At 38.4% G+C, this 22898-nt stretch overlaps 4 protein-coding genes across 4 annotated transcripts; all 4 read left to right on the forward strand.

The window, feature by feature from the left end:
- Positions 1-623: 623 nt before the first annotated feature.
- Positions 624-5263, forward strand: zgc:63972 (protein CutA homolog). Its single transcript, XM_055052628.1, has 6 exons — positions 624-807; positions 2137-2285; positions 3212-3271; positions 4201-4246; positions 4331-4377; positions 5005-5263. Exons 1-6 carry the CDS (start codon positions 700-702, stop codon positions 5111-5113), a joined length of 519 nt encoding a protein of 172 aa, XP_054908603.1. The 5' UTR covers positions 624-699; the 3' UTR covers positions 5114-5263.
- Positions 5264-7673: 2410 nt separating this feature from the next.
- Positions 7674-13565, forward strand: LOC129374300 (zinc finger protein OZF-like). The gene is made up of 5 exons (XM_055052663.1): positions 7674-7929; positions 8692-8815; positions 9072-9191; positions 9956-10078; positions 10533-13565. The coding sequence occupies exons 2-5, from the start codon at positions 8749-8751 to the stop codon at positions 11822-11824; spliced, it is 1602 nt and encodes a 533-aa protein (XP_054908638.1). The 5' UTR covers positions 7674-7929; positions 8692-8748; the 3' UTR covers positions 11825-13565.
- A 1247-nt stretch (positions 13566-14812) lies between these two features.
- LOC129374301 (basal body-orientation factor 1-like) lies at positions 14813-16476 on the forward strand. The gene has a single exon (XM_055052664.1). It carries the CDS (start codon positions 14969-14971, stop codon positions 16418-16420), a length of 1452 nt encoding a protein of 483 aa, XP_054908639.1. The 5' UTR covers positions 14813-14968; the 3' UTR covers positions 16421-16476.
- Positions 16477-21175: 4699 nt separating this feature from the next.
- LOC129374302 (basal body-orientation factor 1-like) lies at positions 21176-22728 on the forward strand. The gene is made up of 2 exons (XM_055052665.1): positions 21176-21206; positions 21281-22728. Exon 2 carries the CDS (start codon positions 21311-21313, stop codon positions 22652-22654), a length of 1344 nt encoding a protein of 447 aa, XP_054908640.1. The 5' UTR covers positions 21176-21206; positions 21281-21310; the 3' UTR covers positions 22655-22728.
- The last annotated feature ends 170 nt before the right edge of the window (positions 22729-22898 follow it).

Below are 22898 nucleotides of genomic sequence, written 5' to 3' on the forward strand. Positions count from 1 at the left end.
GATGAATACAAAAATATTACATAGCCATTTTTTTCTGTATTAAAACAATAATGCAGCATGTACTTTAGATATGTTTCTTATACTTTTGTAGCTAAACAATGGGTTTCCTGTGTTTCATTTGCAGCATGATTTACTCTAGCTGTGTATAGACTGGCTGAGTTCTTCTAGTAATACATAATTAGTAGTAGTAATGTAATTGCTATAATATTATACTATTGTTTAATATAAATATTTGTGTTATTATACAACATAATATTCAGTTCTATTATTATTATTATTATTATTATTATTATTATTATTATTATTATTATTATTATTATTATTATTATTATTATTTAATTCATGATATGCAGCTCTTGTAAATCCTTTGTGCTGCACGCAGACATTATAGAATGAACCACATTTTGTAGCCCTCACAAACAAGTCTGCAGGCAGGGAAGTATTAGTCATAAACACACCAAAAGCCATTATAATCAAGGCTTTTGATTATAAAGGCAATCTGCAATATTGTTGGCCGGCGCCACTGTTACAGGAAGCGTGCCGCAACCAATATGTGGGACACTTATTAACGCTTTCGTCGTTGTTCTGACGGTTCGGCACTCTGCCGGGTCACCACGGAAAACGAGCAAACAAACCGACAGAACACCTTCACTATGGTAACTACCCGACATTCAGCGCTGGGTCGGAACTGCAGTTACGATGGAGTTGGTGCTTTGGTGGTGGCACAAAGCGCCTCGGCTACAGCGTTGGCACAGGCGGGCTTTTCTCAACCGAACAGCCCGCTTGATGGTGATAGAGGGAACTTTGGTAAGAGGACTGAGGTCTGCAGAGAGAGAGAGAGAAAGAGAGAGAGAGAGGAGTTATTCTCAAACTGCGATGCGTCTGTAACTTCTACAGTTATGTAGGAAGTCTGAAACCGGTTCATGATTACAGCTCCCGGTTTGAAAGAGATTTTTTCTTTCGAAAAAATTTCTCGTTACTTGGGACATTTTAAAAACATGGCATTTATGCAGTTATACAGAGAATCTTTTTCATTTTTCTTTAAAATACAGTTTGAAAGAGATACTCCGCCTACATTTTCACTACTTTAATCTGCTCTGGCTTAAAAATAGGCTACACCAAAGTTCTTCAAAACTTGACGAGAGTGTTCTACATTGGTAGAAAAATATTTGAATCCCAGTCTGTGATTTCCGAACCTTTATTTGATTTGTAAAACTTCAATGAAGGGTGATATTATCACTTTTTTTGTATTTATTTATTTTTGCATTAGTATTGGTGTATGCCTCAAAAAATACAGTGCTCAATGATCCCACTCTGACCGGTAGTAGAATAATTCAAACCGTCAGTGATTTATGAAGCCTGCATTTGATGTTACTAATTCTTATATATAAATATATTTTTATGTTTGAGTAAAACAAGGAAAATGGTGAAACAAAAACGGCTGAAACTACGGAGCCCCCATGGGGACATGGGGAATTCTTTTTATTCTTTTGCGTTACATCACAAGACCTTCGCGTTCCCATGCAATATGCTTATACTGTGATATTTTGTTGTCTGTTTTGTATACTGTCACGGATGGTAATTTAACATTTCAAATATATGCACATTTAAAGGGCCTCAGAGAAAACGTGTTTATTTGGTGTAAAAAAAAAATTAAAATCGATTTATCCTCTGAATGTTTATGTTTGTTTGTGTGAGGCTGAGATGGAACTGCGCATGAAAATCGCCATTCAGACTATCAACACAAAAGAGACACCATCCAAACAGCCAGATGACTCAGTAGTAACGAGTCATTACCACATGATAATAACTCTGAAATAGTCTAAATATTTTGGATGTTTTTTTTTTCTTTCTTTCCTACTTATAGAAAGTTTCTGTATGTCTTAGGTTTGTGGAACAATTCTAGCGACCTATCTATCTATTTCTATCTAGAAAAATATATAAAACCTCTGCTATTTCACAATGACATATTAACATACATGGAAAAACGTTACAAAAGCCTTAGCAGAAAGTATGGTGGCCACAATGAGAAGGGCTTAGAGTATCCAATTATGCTGTATGAAATGATCAGTAACACAAAAGAAAAACAATCCTCCGTATGAAACGTTCTTCTTATGCACATCTCACCCTCTGCAGTGGATGATCCTGTCCATGTCCATGTATCCTGATGCGAGGTCCCTCGTGAATGTTCTTCACGCAGCTTTCACAGGAAACTATGATTCGACGTACGACTCTGTCCTTGTCATCAGCTGTCCCAATGAGCAGGCAGCGCAGGATATTGGCAGGTACAGCTAATTTTCCGGTATTTTTTTTTATTGTTGAATTACATTAGAATAACATTGTATCTGACTGTTTTGCAACAGTTTTTTGTATTTAAGTATTTCTAAAAAAATTGTGAAAATATTTCACAAAGATTTTTTTCTGATTAAATCTGTAATTTAGTCAAAGTGATGTAACCAATACAAAGTTAAACATCTTAGTCCAACTTTGGCCAAAACAATGTTCAACCACTAACTCAAGAGTTGTATTTATTCCCTGGTTGTTTTTAGTGAAATTATAGAAATCATGATCTGACATAAATTTGTTATAAAAGTATTACTGATTAAACTTTTAAAAATATGTACCTTTATGTTATTAAAGCTAAAGTTTAATCAGTTCAATCATGATTTCTTGGTTAATGTCAAGTTGTCATATCGAAGACGTATGAATAATGTCAACTTTGTATTAAAAGTGTAATGATTTACCGAATGACACTTTATGACAACAGTCATAAATATTCATGAAGGCTTACATGACATGTGTTATGTCATGTTTATGACGGTGTCATGACAGTCTTATTCACAACCCGTCAAATAAAGTATTACCAAACTCCTTAAAGAATCCAAAGAGTGTGGAGATGGGAATAAGGTATGAGCTGAAGTTCACTATTACAGCAACTCCACAGAAGGGCAACAAACAGATTATCTCATTGCCATGCTGCCTTGATACAGTTATTTCTCCCAAAAGACTTATGATAAAGAACTGAGTACATAAACTCAGGCTGAGCCAAACAAAACAGCTGTGTCTTTATCAGTTTAAATTTGTTTGTACAAAAAAAAAAAAATTCTGCTGGATTATATCCGTAATATTCAGGTTCATTTAATTTTTATACTTTCTTTTTACCCCTCGTTCTATCCACCAACTGTTTTTCTCTGCCTTTTTTCTTTATCAGGTCTGTAATGGAAAGAAACCTGGCAGCCAGAGTGAACATTCTCCCCGGGACCACAGCAATGTAAATCCCACACAAGACAGAGAAAAAGATGTTTCCTTTTTTCCGCTAACATTGTAATTGGTTTTCCCCCATGAGTAAGCTGTGAGCTTCCCAATGTGGTCATGTTTTTTGTATGGATGAGTTAACGTTCCTGTTTATGGATAACCACAAAAAGAAAGGAAGTCTAACGAAAGCTGGAGACTGTGTTTTAGTTATTAACTCAACATAGGTTTTCCATAGAACCAGAGAACACATGTACCATGCTTTCAGACAAACAGGCTCCGACTGAAATAAACACTATGTAAAGTTGAAATCAGATATTTACATGCATACAATTTTTCTTCACTGTGAAGAAAAATTTTATTTTTCAGACTAAACTTATCATGGGTTAGATTAGTTTTAATTAGCAAATTTAATCCCATTTGACAAATGTCAGAACATTTTTTAGAATTTTTTTTTTTGTAACTTCCTTTGAATTCAGAAGCTTACATACAATTGGTCAGGAATCGGTGATATTTGTCTTTTAAGCTGTAAGGCTTTGATCACACCCTTTGGGTGCAAGTATGTCTGCTTTTGAAACAGTCACTGGAGGCTTGTAGCCCTAAATTATACAAAATTAAAAGAAAAATAACTGAACATTTCTGATTTGTTTTATACAAGCCTTCTTTGCTAGATGGCCCAGTCAAAGTCCACCCCTAAATCCAGATGTAAATATATGGTTTGACTTCAAAATGTATCTAATCTTCAGTTATTTTGCAAAGGGAAACTGGGGCAGGGATCAGTATATATAGTATTAATGCAGGAGATCAGAACAAATGCACACAACACTTTTCAGATATTTTAGCTCAAAATGCTTTATTCCTGTATTTTCTTTGGTTTCTTTTTATTGCCCTAACTTCATCTTGCCACTGATGCAGCTTTCCATTCTGTTATGTTTTGTGGTTCATCAGGTACAACTGGAAAAGTAAAACCAAAGTTGGAAGTGGTATCCTGATTGTAAGCTGTTTTCAATTTATTCCAATTCACTGTTTTCAATTCTGGAACAGAGCACACGTTTTTAATTGTGTTGTGTCATTGCAGCTGGTGAAAACACTGTCCACGTTCAGGACAGTTGAAGCTCATATAAGGTAAAAAGATTAAAACATTTTTTTTTTACTTATCATATGTCAATTCATTTGCTTCTAGAACTTTTTGTAAAATTTCAAAAAGTATGTCCAAAAGGAAGATGTAAATAAAGAATATTCATATAATTTAAAATATAATGTCAGGGAATATGAAGCATGTCTGAGCAAATTCTACTAACAGTTAGACCATACTTGTTTTAGCAGGACAATTAGTCTTCTTCCATTTGTCTTTTAACTGGAAATCCCTGCTATAAACTTAATAGCAAGTTTATAAATTTTGCTGCAGAAGAGTAAATGAGTAATATAAAAGTTCCTGGATGCAACCGTTCCTGTAGGAGTATTCTGCTTTATTCCTGAGGCAACAAGTGATGAACAATTCACAAATCTGTGCTTGACAGTGTTTCACTTGTTATAAGTATTTACAAATTGCTTGTTTGTTGCAAAAATGTCAGCCCCTAATGTTAGCTCATTCATTGGCGGTTTAAAAGTTTGTGCATTTTGCGTAATGTTGTGCCTTAAGAAAGATTCAGTCTGGATTATTTTACGCATCGGGCTTAAAACTTGCACTTGACAACTCTTGACCACTTCGTATGATTTTAAACTCTTTGCTATTTTCTGGCTCTCTTCAAGGTCCATCAATCCCTATGTGAAACTTGAAGCCAAGGTTTTCGTAGGACGGTATTCGGCTTTACACGAAGCAAATAACGACATATTTCCATTAAGACTGATAAAGCCCTGACATCAAAGCCAGTCACGTCATGAACAGCAGTCAGACAAGAACGACTGTGGGCACGCTATCATTCAAAGTTCTCAGAAAATTTTCTGCATAGTTCAGATTTGTTTCCATGTGATGGCATTGTTTTTAAGAGAAATAAAGTTTTTTTTTTTATCGGAAGACATGTTTCTGACACTTTGTTGCCATGGAAATTGAAACACTTTTTAACGCAAAAGGATATCCAACAGGGTATCCACCTATTTTAAAGTTCAGTCTAAAGGAGGAAAATTAATATTTTATAGGCAAATTTCAGATGAGTTTTGTTGTGTGCGATCTCAAAATCAGGTTTAAACAACATCCTTGGTTAAACTACTTTTACAGACATATTTTTTAGATTTATTAAACTTCTGACAACTTATGTTTTTACCAATATTACCAAAAATGCCAAGGTTAATTTAAATATGTTAATTTACAGTCCTAGCATTTACAAAGCATAGTTTACTAATTTTTAATCAAAACGCTGTTCCAGCAGCTTGATGTTAGCTGTTGGTTTTATCCATCCCCTTCCCCAACTATTTGATGCATGTGTTAGATCTTTATCCCGTTGGAACAACAAATTCTTAGCAGAAATGCTATCAAAGGTTTGAGCTAGATTAGTGATGTATGGGGTTAGATGTGCAGCAAAGGCTTTAATTTGTGTCAAAAAGAGTAAACTACACATATATTTTAATACAACTGCCAGTGTGATGGATTTAAAGATGCCTAAACCAAGAACAGGAAGAAGAAAGTAAAAACTATTTATTTTGTCTTAGGCCCAGCCATTCTGCACACATTCAGAGCAGGTCCAGGAACAAGCTGCCCTATTTTGAATGCTGGCTGATAAGTGGGTGCAACATTAGTTTTTAATTCAAACAAAATTTGTGTATTATTTCCATACCTCTGGTAGTCATAATAGATTAAATGGATTTAGTTTTTATTGTAAGAACAGTACAAGTAAGCAGATTAGATTTAAACCTTAGTAACATTTGAATCAAATTCATCCTTTGTTGGATGAGTGACCAGACCACAACATGTGTCTAAAATACAAATAAAATGGAATCAAAATATCAAAAGAAATATAAATGTGATGCTAATGAAAAACATTAGCATCCAGCTAATCGACACAGTCTTTATGTTTTCATTTACATATAAATACTTTAGGGTTGTAGGAGAAATCTAAGAGCTACCGTGAACTGGATGAAGGCGACACAGAGACAAACTGATAGGTACAAACTAAAACTAATCCCCTGAGAAAAAAAACCCAAACAAAAACAAAAAACACAATGGGCAACGAGAGAGAACGACCTCTTTATTTTCATGAAATGGACAAAGGAATATGTGCCCCACCCTACACTTTCCCTTCACAGGAAAAACTGTAAAAAGAGTGCATGGCTGGTGAGAGATAAAGGACACGTGAAGTACCATCATCTCCAAATGACCACAACCACTTTGACAGAGGAGTGGACCTGCAGCACCAGATGATTGGATCCTAATTATCAAAGAGAAAGATCAGAAGATGGTGTGTGATAGTGCCACATCATTCTATTTTACAAATATTATTTTATGTTACAAATATATAAGAAAATGAGCTATCAGCACATATATTGCATTGCAGCAAAGGCATCTGGCTAAAAAAATAAAGGTGCTGGAAGTGGGACGTGCTCTCCCACAAAGGCATACAAGTGTGTGTGTATGCATGTGTGTGGGTGTGTGTGTGTGTTAATGTGAACTAGGACTGTCACATGGCTTACAACAGCTTTGTAGAAGTAATGTTTGACTCTGTGGCTTCCTGCATCTCAGTTCTTTACTCGTGCAATTTTCTGGTCAGCAATTTGGCAGAGCACATTTTCAGCCTCTTTGTACTACCGAAGCATCCATAAGCTAAACTAAATTGATAGGAATGGATCTACGAAGGTCTGTTATGCTCATAAAGACCCATTAGATGTCTTTTAAATGGGTGAGCCTTTCAAACTGCTTTCCCACAGGAAGGTCATATGAGATCACAGTTGTAATGAGATAAAAGGGCTCAGTTAGGAGAAAATGTCAGTGTTAGGCATATTTCTGTAATGTGTTATGATGGGAAAGGCATCAATACAAAACTAGTTAATTTGGTAAATATATATGCAAAACGGGGTAAACTACACATATTTTAAAATCTTGATTTGACCCTTAATAAGAAAGGTTTGTCTTTTACTAGGATTTGATAATGTAACAAATTAATAATTCATAATTGTACGATTACATTTTAACTGGTAAATTAATTAAACAGGGCTCTCCATTATGCTCCCGGAACAGCTTGTTGGTGACCTTAGGTGGGATTTTAAGCTACTTTTCATTACCTATTACATATTATTCTTTGAAAAAGTGCAGTAATTAATTAGCGAGTGTCAAAAACTTATTATTTGGTCAAAAGTACTCAAAGTATTGAACAGAACTGAACTCTCGATGTCTTGGTGTGAGATGAATGCCACTCATAAAATGGCGGCCCTGTTGTCATATGATCCCCCAAGCTATCGCGAGACATCGCACACGATGGAATGTTTTTCATGGCGGCGCCCTTTCATTAAGTGTAAGAACGCAGAGAGAGAAGAAATCGAATACTGGGCCAGGTAAATAGTGTAGAGCTATTTTTCCATTTCTATCTTTTCGCAGACTCCATTCTACCACCGCCATTACATAGAAATTATCAGAAAAAGACACGTGTTTTCACAAATACGACTGTGGCTTCGGCGAGACCCTGACTTCAGCAGACTCCTAAATAACAGCAGCATTCAACAAAGACATCAACACAGGTGACAAAGGTAAGTGCAGTTGCTTTGTTCTACAATGATGAAAAGTCACTGGTTGCACCACACGCCCAAATAAACGACACGACGCATGTGGAAAATGATGGAGCATCACGAGATTTGCACTCCGTTAGAGAGCAGCGACGTGCTAGATGTGCTGGGTCACAAGATCAGCTAATGGCATGTAAACAGATTCAAGTCTAATAGAAAAAGAAGATTCACTGAAGTCTTTGACATTATTAATACGCGCAAAGCATAACGCGTCACCTCTGCCAGGTTTGGTCTATTAGAAAATGAAAAAATCATTAAATGTCAATTAGTGCAAATTGCAATGCATAATCTTGTTGTGTCTGCTCTAACATGCATTGCAACACCTGGAAACAAATGTCAATTTGAAGTGTATGTTCCAACTTTGTATGTTCTACAAAGAGCAACATAGAAAAGGGTTTAATTTTTATGTTTATATGTTGCTCTTACCTTAGGAAATATGCATCTAGCAACTTTTACAGCTTCATAAAGATTTCTGAAAATATAAGGCTTTGCATATGAACAAATTTGCACTCTGATGTTGACTGCTCTTTAGTGGTCGAGATGCCAAAGGAAGATGAGGCTCAATTGCAACCACCATCATTTCAATACGCAACAGGAGCAACACAATTGCTTGTTTTCCTAATATAATGCAGCCGTTTACTGGGTTGAAAACATCACCACTATTATCCATACTATCCATGCATTAAAATTTTTTAAAAGTAAATTTGTCTATTTATTTTCCTGTAGACATCAATTGGTCGGTTTTACCTTAAAAAATAAGGCCTTGATGAAAGAAGCTCTGTTATGGACCATCAACGCCCAGAACTTACCATGAAGGAAGAGGAATTGCAGAGCAGTCCACTCGCCACTGGTAATCTACTAATAAGTTTGTCATTTAAGCATAGCACTTTTTATTCTTCACAAATTTCTTCATGTGAATGCAGTATTACAAATGTGTGGATTTTGGGTACGAATGTTACTGAGGTAACTGCTTGGTAACCAGTTTTCCATTGAAATCACCAGTATCAAGGATTGTTTGACTAAAGAGTAATGTTGCCCATTTGACTTGTGGAAACATAGAGTCAGAGTTGTGCAAGAAGTTGATGTTATTTGAATCTTCTCTGCAGATGTCAACCAGCTGTTTGTGGTTAAAACAGAAGATCCAGACGAGTGGCCCTGTGCTCTGATCTATCACAGTCCAGGGGATGACACAAAAGGGAAGATTACCAGCAGTCCACTGCCCACTGGTAAACCGTTGAAGAATTATGGATTTTTAATTTGGAGAAAATGCCCATTGTTTTTCTTTTTTAACTGCTACACTATTGGAAGGTTGTTTCAACTGTGATCAGAGCAAAATGGCTATGACAATATGAGGAATTTAGCATTATCCAGTTGTTGTAATGCTATCTACTCTCTGACCAATCAGACCTCCTAGGTCTGTTACTCATAGATATCATCTGCATTGCTCATGCTAAAACTCAAACTAACCTTTCATAAACGGATGTAAAAAAAAAAAAAACACACACACACATTACCTGAAACCACTTTTAGAGAATAGCATGGTTGCACGTTTGATGTAATCTTTTTATCTTAAACAAGTTGGTGAGTTAAGATTGAGCTCCTCTCGCTATGCTCTGCAGGGCCCAGGTAGGTCTGCTCGATATTAGAAAATTTTGGGATGGGAATACTGTTAGTAAATATTCCAATGGCAATAATATTGTAACCCATGTTTATTTTCTTCTTTCCACTCTTTCTTATTTGTGGATCCATCACTCTGTAGTAACTCTAGTAACTCAATGAAATGGTACACAAAAATAATGATACAAAATGCTTATGCCTCATTTATCCCACACTTTTGTGTTCAATTTATGAGAAAACATTCACATACAAATTTAAAAATATTTTATTGATCCCAAATGGAAACAAAGCATGTTTTGTAATTTTAATGCCAAAACAAGAGCAATAGTCAAATGGAAAATCTTATAGTTGTGTGTTTTAATGATTTTTGCAGCTGACCTGCAAGTAATCAAAGAAGAGTCCTCTAATGAATCGGACTACAGAATAAAACATCAGGGACCAGAACTTAACATAAAGGAGGAGAAGGAGGAAGTTTCAGCCAGTCCATTGACAACTGGTATGTGAGTTTTTGTACTCATTCAACTTTTGCCATTTAGCTGTGTGTGTGCTTGTGTGGATGTGTGTGTGTGTGTGTTAATAACTTTGTAGCACTGCTTTGGTGCTGGACTGATGGTAGTTTTTTGTTGTTTTTTTGTTTTTTTTTCATTTTTGGTTTACGTTTCTATACTTTCTGTGTAAGAACATATGCTATAGTAATGTGTGTAACTTTTATACTTTTATTTTGATAGTTTTTTTTTTTCATAAACCAATATCTTCTCATCAGTAAGTGTGCCTCCAATTAACCAAAATGTATCAGTTAAACTATCTGAGCAAGAACCACTAGGTTTAACCCAAATTACAGAGTTTAATAGACAATTGTCACTGATACTGACGAAATGTATATTCAAAAAATGTTGCAAATAAATCTGTAAGAAAGGCTACTTCATGATGTGTTTCACACTTTCCTACAGGTGTCCAGAAGGTGCTAGTGGTTAAAGAAGAAGTTCCTGATGAATGGAGCTTGTCTACTACTCATAGGAACCCAGAACCTCTCAACAACGTAAATGAAGAAGCACATCACCCATGTAACGGCAGTCGTGTTTTTGATGTCAGAAACAATGACTGCCAGATAGAAACTGTGCGAGAATTGGAGGAAAATAATGGAGAATTTAACACACCCCGGAAATTTTTTAGCTGTTCTATTTGTCGTAAGCAGTTCCTCTATCAGGAGTCTTTTCAGAAACACATGAAAGGCCATTTAGAAAAAAGTGATTTCAGCTTCAACGTCAAGAAAGGTTTTATTGTAAAGCCAAATTTAGATACTAAGAAGATTGATTCGGAGAAAGCATTTGGTTGCGATGTTTGCGGAAAAACTTTCCACCAAAGGTCATATCTCTATAGGCACAAGCGAACCCACACTGGAGAGAAAGCTTTTTGCTGCGATATCTGTGGTAAAGTATACATTGATAAGTCAACCCTTAGCAAACATATGAGCATCCATAGTGGAGAGAAAGCGTTTGGTTGTGATGTTTGTGGTAAAACGTTCATCCAAAAGTCCAATCTTTATAAACACAAGAGAATTCATACAGGAGAGAAACCATTCAGTTGTGATATTTGTGGTAAAGCATTTATATATAAGTCTATCCTCAATGGCCATATGTTGGTCCACACAAGAGAGAAAACATTCAGCTGCGATGTGTGTGATAAAACATTCACGGAAAAGTCCAATCTCCAAAAGCACAAGAGAATCCACGCTGTAGAGAAGTCATTCAACTGTGATATTTGTGAGAAATCGTTCATCAGTAAGTCTACCTTGAACAGACACGTAGGGATTCACGCTGTGGACAAACCATTCAGCTGTTTGGTCTGTGGTAAAACATTCCATCAAAAGGTAGTTCTTAATAGGCACATGGGAATCCACACGCTGGAAAAATCCCTCGAGTGTGACGTCTGTGGTAAATTCTTCAAACAAAAGGCACACCTTGCTACACACAAACGAATCCACACGGGGGAGAAACCATTTATCTGCGAAGTGTGCGGTAAAGCATTCAACCGAAAGGAGAGGCTTTGCTCACATAACAGAATCCACACGGGAGAAAAACCATTTGGTTGTGATTTTTGCGGTACCATGTTCAACGACAGCTCAACCCTTCGGAAACACATGAGGATTCATACTGGAGAGAAGCCCTTTGGCTGTGATGTTTGTGGTAAAAGGTTTCGATTCAGATCTAATGTCAAAAAGCACATGAATACCCACACGTAATAGAAAATTAATGTTGTAGGAAAGGATTTGCTTTGCTCATAAGCATCAAAACTTGTCACCATTGTACCTTTCAACTATTAAGGATTAAAAATGTGGGGTTTAAAGTGCAAACAAGATATTTTTGTTAGACTGTCTTTACATAAGAGTAATGTTGAGGAAAAGTTCCATGCTTAGACAAGACCGCAAAGAAGTCTTGAATCAGCTGTAGTTGTCATGCCAGGCCACAATGTGGCGCTGTGATTTTAGCACGTTGTCAAAACACACACACACACACACTTGACACCTCATTACCGTCTACCTCATGTAGAAAACAGTGACCCATCTCTGATAAACCGAGTGCTCATATAACACGTATTTAATTCATATCAGAAGTTGCCTTAAGCTGAAAAGGCTGAATAGCTCAAGTTCCCCTCTGATACCTGGTTTAAAAAACTGCTGATGTCAGGGACTCCGATCACTAGAGTTGTGTAAACGTGCAGCTGGATTGCCACAAAAATGTTTCACTGAAAACTCGCTCTGCGTAAACAAAGCGTCTCATATGGACAGACAAATGAGCCTCTCTGCTGAGTTGTGTTCATACCCCAGAGAAATGCAGCTACTTCCACAGTTTTATGCCATCAGCATATGTATGTATGGTGAGATAATTCTCAGCTGGGGTTTAGCCTCGTGAAACCTCAAATATGATAGTCCAGATTAACCACTGCTCAAAGACAAACGTACCATACTCATACTGTACAAATGAAATTATTAATAATACTTAATGTAGGATAACACCAACTATGACGAATTTAATCGTTACATTTTTCTAAATTCTTAGTGTTAGTAGTTTGTGTATGTCAATAAGACATTCATAGTTATGAGGACTATAAATTACACATATTATCAGTCCTGTTTATAATTTTTCAAAATGTACAGAAATGTCTACTCTAGAAACTGAATGGTTTCATTACAAATTCACATTTCTGTTCTGGAAATGTTTAATTGTATTTAAATATTAACTGTATTCATATCATTTCTTTTATTTAGGCTGCAGTTTTGTGTGTATATATATGCAAATTTCATTGATCTGGACAATATTTGTGAATGCATTGTTTTACTTTTCTTATTTGTTAAAAAAGAACATAAAGTCCTACAGTGAAGCGTTTTACAGTTAATGCATGTAGAAGAACGGGAAGATTAAAGGAAGCACATGCCGGAGTTGTATAGGTCTGCTGTCACAAAAAAAAAGGAACAAACATCCTTCCACCACTGCACAGTCAGTCCTGAAAGATTGACTGGAGACCAAAACAGTTAGCTTATTGATGTGTATTTATTTTCTCATCCCACACTGGAGACTGGAATGCTCTGGGTTTCTAACTTAGGCCTCTTCTATAAACACTCGTCACTCATGACTAAGCTGCCACAAATATAAAATGCTTATGTAGCACTATAATGATTTTCTTGATCACTGCTGGCGAAAAGGCAGTTTATAAGAGACAAATGACAATTCTGTCTTTGTGGTTTTAAAATGACCTTTCTGAATAATAATGATATCCTTATGGGCATGAGGAAATCTTAGGCAGCATATCATGTCATGCTGTTTTATTAGTTTTTTGAGTTTTTTAATTTTTTTATTTTGCCTTTGTTGTTGCCTTCACTCCATACGTGCTTCTTGTCATTACCTCTGATGTAACTGTATGTACAATGTGATATTTTTTTTTAGAACAGAAGTCAAAGAATAAATTCCATTTGCAAATTCTTAGCAATAAATGTCTTCAAATTTTCATTTATGAAATAGCTTTATGCTTTGATTCCATATTAACCTACTGTTCTGTTTCACCATCACTTACGCAATCGTAAAGGGAAAAATAATAAAAAGAATTTGGTCACGAGAGTTGTGTTGAGATTGAAGACGGAAACAGCAGCACATGAAATGAATCTAAAAGCCTGAGAATTATTTCTTAGTCACGGGATTCAAAATATAGCATCTCACGCATCTAAATGTTTTAATCTTTGAGCTGGTTCTTTAATGGTTTGAGAAGCACTGATGTAGTGTTTAAATATGTTATTTCTTTAATACACTGTGTTCTAGCTCCTAAAGGCACAAAGTAAAACAAGCAAAAATGTTAGTTATTTCAGTAATTAAATCAAAAGTGCACATTTATTACACACAGACTGTAATTTCCTGCTTGGATTTCTGTTACTTTTCATATGTCTTACATTGACCGAAAACCCAAAAGGTCAGTTTCACAGCTACATGAATCCCATGTTCTGCAACTAAAACATTCATTTTAATCGTAAAAACAAATTGTTAATGTGGAAGGTTGCTGACTTGACACAGTGAACAAAATAAACACCCTCCACCAAGGCAGGTAGATTAGTACATCAGAATTAAAAATCAGTCATATAATCCATCCATCTATTTTCAAACACCCTTGTCCCAGGTGGGGTCGGGAAGGGCTGGTGCCTATCTCCAGTTAACTTTTTGGGCGAGAGGCGGGGGTCAACCTGGACAGGTCGCCAGTCTGTTGCAGGGAAGCACAGAGACGGACCGAACAAAAAAACCATGCACTCACACCTAGGGAGACTAGAGAGACCAGTTAACCTGACAGTCATGTTTTTGGACTGTGGGAGAAAGCCAGAGTTACCCGGAGAGAACTCACCATGCATAGGGAGAACATGCAAACTCCGTGCAGAAAGATCCATGCTTGTTTCTCAGTAAGATTGAAAAGATTCAGTGTGAAAAATAAAAGTGGAATAACTAAAATTAAAAATATATGTGATGAGACTGTGGCAGTGAAGGCTTTTACTGAAAATGTTTTACTTAGAATTTCTTACATTTCTTTCTTTCCATTTCTCTTCCTAAATGTTGGTAAGAATTGAACTAATAAGACGAACCAGGCATTTTACAAAGAGAACAACACGCTCCTTCACAGACTGCAGAACTTTAGTTGCTATGTAACGTACTCTGAATTGTTTGCAATGTGACCTCAGAGGTGAAGGGAAGCATGTGACATCATGGCGACGGCCCTAACAACGTCACAGATTATTGCGACGTAGACATTTGTTAGCACCTACGCAGCGCTACTACAGCATGCTAGATTGATAGTACATTTAACGTTTTCTTAAGAACAGCAGGAAAAGAGGAATTCTTTCAAAGGTGCCATGGCGCCCAGAAAAGGAAAGAAGAAGAAAAAACCTATAGACATTTTGACAGACCAAATACTCATGTTAGAAGAAGAAAAGAAGAGGATGGCCCTAATGTATGAAACCAGCACTAAACTATGGGAGTCGAAGCTTAAGAGAGCTGAGCAGGATTTAGCCTACCACCAGAAGGAACTCGGCAAGAAGAACATCGAGGCTGAGCAAGTAAAAAACTCCCTATTCCTGGCGGAGAAGTGCAATTTTGGCGTCACCGATTATTGGATAAAAGAATTAAAAGATAAAACTGATAAGATCAACGTGATGGAAGAAAAGCTCAAAACCCAAGAAGAGACTGTAGCACAACAGAAACTTCAGTTCGAAAATGAAAAGAAGAGAGATTTCAAAAAGTTTGAGGAAGAAATGTTAAAGAGTAAAGCCACCGAGGCTCGGGTGCAGAAAAAGATGATTAACATAAGAAAGCAAATGCAAGTGTCTCAAGAAGAATACAGACAAAACATAAAACGCAGAAAAGAGAAATATTCAGCCTTACTGCAGGAATCAAAAGAGAAAGAATGGAACTTCATACGCAAAGAAATGGAGATGAATCAGTTCAAGATTGAGCAAAACAAAATCACGGCCGAATTGGAAAGTCAACTAAGCATTGTTAATAAGGAAAAAAAATGGCTAATTGAAAACCTAAAATTTACCTTGGCTAATTTAGACGAGATGAGGCAACTGGCTCAATCACTGACTATGGACAAACTTTCACTGGCAGTGGACAGAAACATTCTGACATCAACATTAAAGAACAACATTTGTGAGATGGAGTGTGATGAAAAGAAGCTTGCTGAAGCCATGGCCAAAGCTGCTTCTCTGGAGCAGGCTCTCAAGAAAATGGAAGAAGAAAAAACAGAGAATGAAAAAAGATACCAAGTCATCATCCAGGCCAGTCAGGTCGAGTTGGACAAACTACAGAAAATTATTGCCATGAGAGAGAAGGAGATCTGTCAAGTGAAGAAGCTGGCGAGGACCATTGTGGAGAAACGCAAAGATATGGAGGCGTTTTTCCACGAAGCCCTGGATAACGTCCGACAGGAGATATCTGACGAAAGAAAGCGGAACGCAAAGGAGGCATATGAAGACTACCGTCAGAAATTTAGAGACGGAACAGAAGGAAAGGGAAAGTTCCCTCTCATCCGCATCTTCGATCAAAGTCCCAACAGCACCAATTCTGTGTACTCAGACAAGAAGACGGATGAAAAATGGCCCCATCTCCCTGGGAAGGAGGTTTACATGTCTGATCTCACTTGGGAGCAAAAAGAAAAAGTGCTCATTCTTCTCTTTGCTAAAATGAACGGAGATGCAGAACGTGCATCACAATCCAGTACGATGAGGTTTGACCATCATTTCCGAAATGCAGGTTGGCTTCACCGCCGAGGTCTACAACATGGTGGATTTGTGAAAGTTGTGTAGGACGCAGAGCCGCCGAACGCTGTTTGACATTTCCCTGTCAAGAGATTCATCAATAAATATGTACATTCAAAAAATAATTGTGTAATTATTCATGCTCTTAGGAATGGACAATAATTATGTCATACCAATATCGGGAAATGAGAAATAGAGAAATTATGAGACTTATGATTTATCATAATAGCGATAAACTAATGTTTGCAAACCAATTAAAAAACAATATTCTTTCTTTTTCAGGGTTTTATAAAGCACCCTACTGTGTTCACTGACAATAAACAATAATTATTGTGTTCTCTAACAGTAAAAGTTGCTTTCCCTGACAACACAGGTTTTGTTTCAAAAGATTTGCATTACCTCGAATTAAAATGTTATGTTTCCTCACAGTAGTCTTTGGGTTCTCTCGCAATAAAATGCTGTGTTCCCTTACAACAGGCTTTGCGTTCTCTCGCAATTAATGTTGCATTGCCTCGCAATTATTTTTTTGTTCTCTCGCAAAGGCCTTTGTGTCCTCACAAAAAACGTTGCTGTATCGCAACAGGCTTTGCATTCTCTCACAATACATTTTGTGTTCCCTCGCAATTAATGTTTTATTGCCTCACAGTTCTCTTGCAATAGGCTTTGTGTTTTCTTGCAATAAATTTTTCTGTTTCCTTGCAGTAGGTTTTGCATACTTTTGCAATAAATGTTGTGCTCCTCATTTTGTTTTCTCTTCCAATTAATTTTTTGTTCCCTTGCAATAGGTTTTATGTTCTCTTGCAATTAATGAGTTGAGTTAGTCCTGAAGTCAAGCGTGATGAAGCAGAAAGACCTTTAAAAGTTGCAGAATACCAGCCTTTTTATATATATATATATATATATATATATATATATATATATATATATATATATAATATATATATATATATATATTATATATATATATAATAATTCCCTTCTCACCCACCGCGGGTGGTTCTTATCCTCTGAGCTCGGGTCCTCTACCAGAGGCCTGGGAGCTTGAGGGTTCTGCGTAGTATCTTGGCTGTGCCAAGGACTGCACATTTCTGGACTGAGATGTCTGATGTTGTTCCTGGGATCTGTTGTAGCCACTGCTCCAGTTTGGGGGTTACTGCCCCGAGGGCCCCGATGACCACAGGCACCACTGTGGTCTTCACCTTCCAGGCCCTCTCCAGTTCCTCCCTGAGGCCCTGGTATTTCTCTAGTTTTCGTGCTCCTTTTTCCTGATGTTGCAATCACTTGGTATTGCTACATCTACCACAACGGCTTTCCTCTGATGTTTATCCACTACGACAATGTCTGGTTGGTTCGCCATTACCATTTTGTCTGTCTGGATCTGGAAGTCCCACAGGATCTTAGCTCTGGCGTTCTCCACCACCTTTGGGGGTGTTTCCCACTTTGATCTTGGGGTTTCCAGTCCATATTCTGCACAGATGTTTTCTGTAGACTATGCCTGCCACTTGGTTATGTCGCTCCATGTACGCTTTCCCTGCCAGTATCTTGCACCCTGCTGTGATGTGCTGGACTGTCTCAGGGGCCTCCTTGCACAACCTACACCTTGGGTCTTGTCTGGTGTGGTAGATCTGGGCCTCTATTGCTCTGGTGTTTAGGGCCTGTTCCTGGGCTGCCAGGATGAGGGCCTCTGTGCTGTCCTTGAGTCCAGCTTTTTCCAGCCATTGGTAGGATTTACTGATATCAGCCACTTGGGTTATTTGCTGGTGGTACATCCCATGTAGGGGTTTGTCCTCCCATGATGGTATCTCTGGCACCTCAACCTCCGTTCCCAGTTGTCTGAGACATTCACTGAGCACATTGTCTGTTGAGGCTTTGTCCCTGATGTATTTATGGATCTTAGTTGTTTCATCCTGGACAGTGGTTCTCACACTCACTAGTCCTCTGCCTCCGTCCTTGCGGCTCGTGTACAGTCTCAGGGTGCTGGATTTGGGATGGAACCCTCCATGCATTGTTAGTAGCTTTCTGGTCTTAATATCTGTGGCTTTTATCTCCTCCTTTGGCCAGCTAATTATTCCAGCAGGGTATCTGATTACTGGCAAGGCATAGCTGTTTATCGCACGGATTTTGTTCTTGCCATTGAGCTGGCTTCTCAGGACTTGCCTTATTCGTTGGAGGTATTTAGCTGTGGCTCCTTTCCTTGTGACCTCATCGAGGTTGCCATTTGCTTGTGGTATACCTAGGTACTTGTAACTGTCCTCTATGTCTGCTATTGTTCCTTCTGGGAGTGAGACCCCTTCTGTGTGGATGACCTTCCCCCTCTTTGTGACCAGCCGACCACATTTCTCTAGTCCGAATGACATCCCAATGTCAGTGCTGCAGATCCTGGTGGTGTGGATCAGTGAGTCGATGTCTCGCTCACACTTGGCGTACAGCTTGATGTCATCCATGTAGAGGAGGTGACTGATATTGGCCCCATTTTTGAGTCTGTATCCGTAGCCAGTCTTGTTGATAACTTGGCTGAGGGGGTTCAGGCCTATGCAGAACAGTAGCGGGGACAGAGCATCTCCTTGGTATATGCCACATTTGATGGACACTTGTGCAAGTGGTTTGCAGTTGGCTTCAAGGGTGGTTCCACAGCCTCGTGGACCTCGATCCACGAGGCTCTCAGAGTCCTGTTGATGTTATACATCTCTAAGCATTCAATGATCCAAGTATGCGGCATTGAGTCATAGGCTTTCTTGTAATCAATCCAAGCCATGCACAGGTTGGTGTGTCAGGTTTTGCAGTCTCGGGCAACTGTGCGGTCTACGAGGAGTTGGTGTTTGGCTCCTCTGCTATTTACACCGATACCCTTCTGTGCCGTGCTCATGTGTTTATCCATGTGTTTGCTTATCTTGGCCGCTATGATGCCTGACATGAGCTTCCAGGTTGTGGAGAGGCAGGTTATTGGTCGGTAGTTGGGTGGGACTGGACCCTTTGATGGATCCTTCTGGATTAGGATTGTCCGCCCTTCAGTTGACCATTCAGGGTGAGTCCCACTTTGTAGCAGCTGGTTCATTTGGGCTGCCATTCGCTCATGGAGAGCAGTGAGTTTCTTTAGCCAGTAGGCATGGATCATGTCAGGCCCTGGTGCTGTCCAGTTTTTCATACCTGAGACTCTTTCTTGGACATCTGTCACAGTGATGGTTACCGGGACTTGCTCAGGGAGGTTGCTGTGGTCCTCTCGTAGAGAGATCAGCCACTGTGCATTGCTGTTGTGGGACGCCTCCCTTTCCCATATGCCTTTCCAGTATTGTGTATCTCTTTAGGCGGCTGGACAAGGCTTGGAGCCTCTGTTTGGCAGTCTCGAGTGCTTCAGGTATGGGCATCTGCCTGTACTTTCTGGGTACTGGTCTTTTCATTGCACCCTTGTGGAGCTCTGACAGTTGGCTCACTTCCCTCCTTGTTACCTTGATTTTAGCCTCTAACCGTCTTTTCAATGGTGGGTATTGGGTCTCATGGTTGCTCTTATAGCCAACTGATGCTGAGTTGTAGATCAGCTCATTGGTTTCTGTTATGGTGTTGGTAGGGATCGTTCTCAATGCTGCATTCACATTCTCAATGAGACTTTCAGATGGTACTTCACTCAGCCGTTGTAATTGGCGCCGAGGAATCATTCGGGTCATGATTCTCTCTCTCAGGTCAGCAGCTGTCTCGTTCAGCTCTGTTTCGCTCATCATTCGGAATCATTCGGTCATGATTCTCTCTCTCAGGTCAGCAGCTGTCTCGTTCAGCTCTGTTTCGCTCATTGGGGCCGTGTATCCCCTCACTGGGTGGGGACTTGTAGTTAAGTCCCCACAGTCCTGACATCCGGGTTCCTCCCTTTTGCCGTAGCATTTGTGTTGTATCTCGTCAATCTCAAGTTGTGATAGCAGTTGCCGTTTGCGGATGTTGGAACACTGAGCTACTAGTTGTTTAGCGCTTAGTGTTGACTGGGGATGTCGAAGTAACCATTCCTTCCCCAGTCTTTGCATGTAACCTCTCTCACTAGGGTTACTTGAGTAGTAGCATTCCAACAGATCCACATTTTCATCTCTCGCCCATTTCCGTCTTGTTCCAGTAGCCCATTTGTCATCAAATGCCATTGAGCTGTCATCACCTTCACTTATGTAGCACCAACCATCGATGAATCAAAGTGCACCATACAGGTGCATACCAAAAACATATATTAAAAAAAAATGTTTTATGTAAAAATAGCAAAATTTCAACACTAACAAATAAAAAGAAAAAAAGGTTCAAATTAAGTCTCGGTGAGGATAAAAGCCAAAGAATAAAAATGGCTTTTACTGGAAAAAAAAAAAAGAGTATTAAGAGGTTATTAACGAAAAACCTGAAAAAAGCCAGCAAATTCCAAATAAACAAACAATAGAGCACCTTATGCAAAGGGTGCACTCATAAACGCAGTTGTCCCCGATTCAACTCCCGACCCCAAGCCACTTGAGGCCTGTCTATTTTTATTTTATTTGCTTATTTGAAAAATGAAAGTGCAAGAACTATAATTAAAATATATTAATGACTATGGTAGTGATCTGGGAAGGCTTTTACTTTAGTTATTTGCAGAAAAAAAAATTCAAATTAGTTCTCCTTTTTTCATTTTTTTTCTTGTTTGCAAGCATTGATCGAATAAAATTGCCAGTAATTTTTACAAAAACTTACTTCAGAGGTCGCAGAACTTTTGTGCTTTTGCAGCGTGACCTCACAGGTGAGGTGAAGCATGTGACATCACGGTGATGTCCCTAACGACTTCCCTGATAATTGCACATTGACATCCTGACTTCAGTGGGCATTGATATTACAGGTAGACACTGGTTACCAGTTATTGTGCTACAGTGTGCTATCTCTGTAATACATTTAATGTTTTCTTCATAAAAGCAGGAAAAGGTGAATTCTTTCAGATCTGCCATGGAGACCAAAAAAGCAAACCAAGGAAAGGGCAGAAATGCAAAAGGAAAACCGCGAGAAGCCCAAACAAATGAAGTCAGCTCTCTCAGGGAGATAAAGCTGAAGCAAACAGAGAAGGATTTGGAATACCACCAGAAGGAACACTACAAACTAACTTCCGAGATTGAGGAACTAAAGAATTTCCTGTACCAAGCGGAAATGTCCGAATTTGCTACCACCGATTATTGGCAAAAAGATTTAAATGAAAAAGGGGAAAAGATCAAAAGCCTGGAAGAACAGATCGAAAGTCTAGAAGAGCTTGCAATTGAAGAACGATGTGGATGGGAAAATGAAAAGAAGCAATATTTCGACAAGTTTGAGGAAGAAATCTTTAAAAGAAAGGCCATTGAGACTCGTATAAAGAAAAAGGTAGCTAACACGAGGAAGCAAATGCAAGTGTCTAAAGAAATATACAGAGAAAACCTAAGAAAAAAAGATGAGGAATATTTACGCTTAGAAAGAGAAACAACAGAGAGTGAAAGGAACCACCTACGTAAGCAAGAGGAGATGAGTGTGCTAATTGCTGATCAGGAACAAGCCATTGTCAAGTTGAAAAACGAATTGCACGAAATTCAAAAGGAAAATGACTGGCTCAGTAATAGTCTCAGATTTACCTCGGATAATTTAGAAGGTATAAAGCAACGTGCAAAACTTCTGGGTCAGGACAACCTGTCACTGTCAATTGAGAAAACAACGATGAAGTCAGAATTAAAGAATAATGGTTCTGAGATTGCGCGTCTTCAAAAATTGCTGACTGAAGCCACGGCCAAAGCTACTTTTCTGGAGCAAGCCTTCCTGGATTTGGAGAAAGAAACAACAGAGAATGAGAAAAAAACCCAATGCACTATCCAGGCCAGTCAGGTTGAGTTGGACAAACTACAGAAAATTATTGCCATGCGGGAGAGGGAGCTCTGTAAAGTGAAAAAGCTGGCGAGGACCATTGTGGAGAAACGCAAAGATATGGAGGTGTTTTTCCACGAAGCCCTGGATAACGTTCGACAGGAGATAGCTGAGGAAAGAAAGCGGAACGCACAGGAGGGATATCAAGACTACCGTCAGAAATTTAGAGACACCGTGGAGAAGAGGATAAGGCTCCCCCCCATCCACACCTTCCATCAATTTCCCATAAGCAACAAATCTTTGTATTCAGACAAGAAGGCAGATGAAAAATGGCCCCATCTCGCTGGCAAGGAGGTTTACATATCTGATCTCACTTGGGAGCAAAAAGAAAAAGTGCTCACTCTTCTCTTTGCTAAAATGAATGGGGATGAAGAAAGTGCGATCTGCCAGAAGTTGGATTTGTGAGAGTCCTGAAGGAAGAAGAGCAGTTTGCTGACGCCACCCCTGCCGAATATAATTGAAATTTTCAACAATAAAAATGTGCATCAGAATAACCTTCTTTAAAGGTTTGTGTTGTTGGGAATGGACAATAATTGTCATTTATCATTATTAAGAAATGGAAAAATAACAAATTGATTCTAACAGAAAATGCAATTTCTATCAATAGTGATAAATTAAAGTTTGCAAACCCTTCAGAGGCAAAAAAAAA

This window comes from Poeciliopsis prolifica, unplaced genomic scaffold, assembly GCF_027474105.1.
Source record: "Poeciliopsis prolifica strain line A6 unplaced genomic scaffold, Auburn_PproV2 SCAFFOLD035, whole genome shotgun sequence".
Taxonomy (NCBI): domain Eukaryota; kingdom Metazoa; phylum Chordata; class Actinopteri; order Cyprinodontiformes; family Poeciliidae; genus Poeciliopsis; species Poeciliopsis prolifica.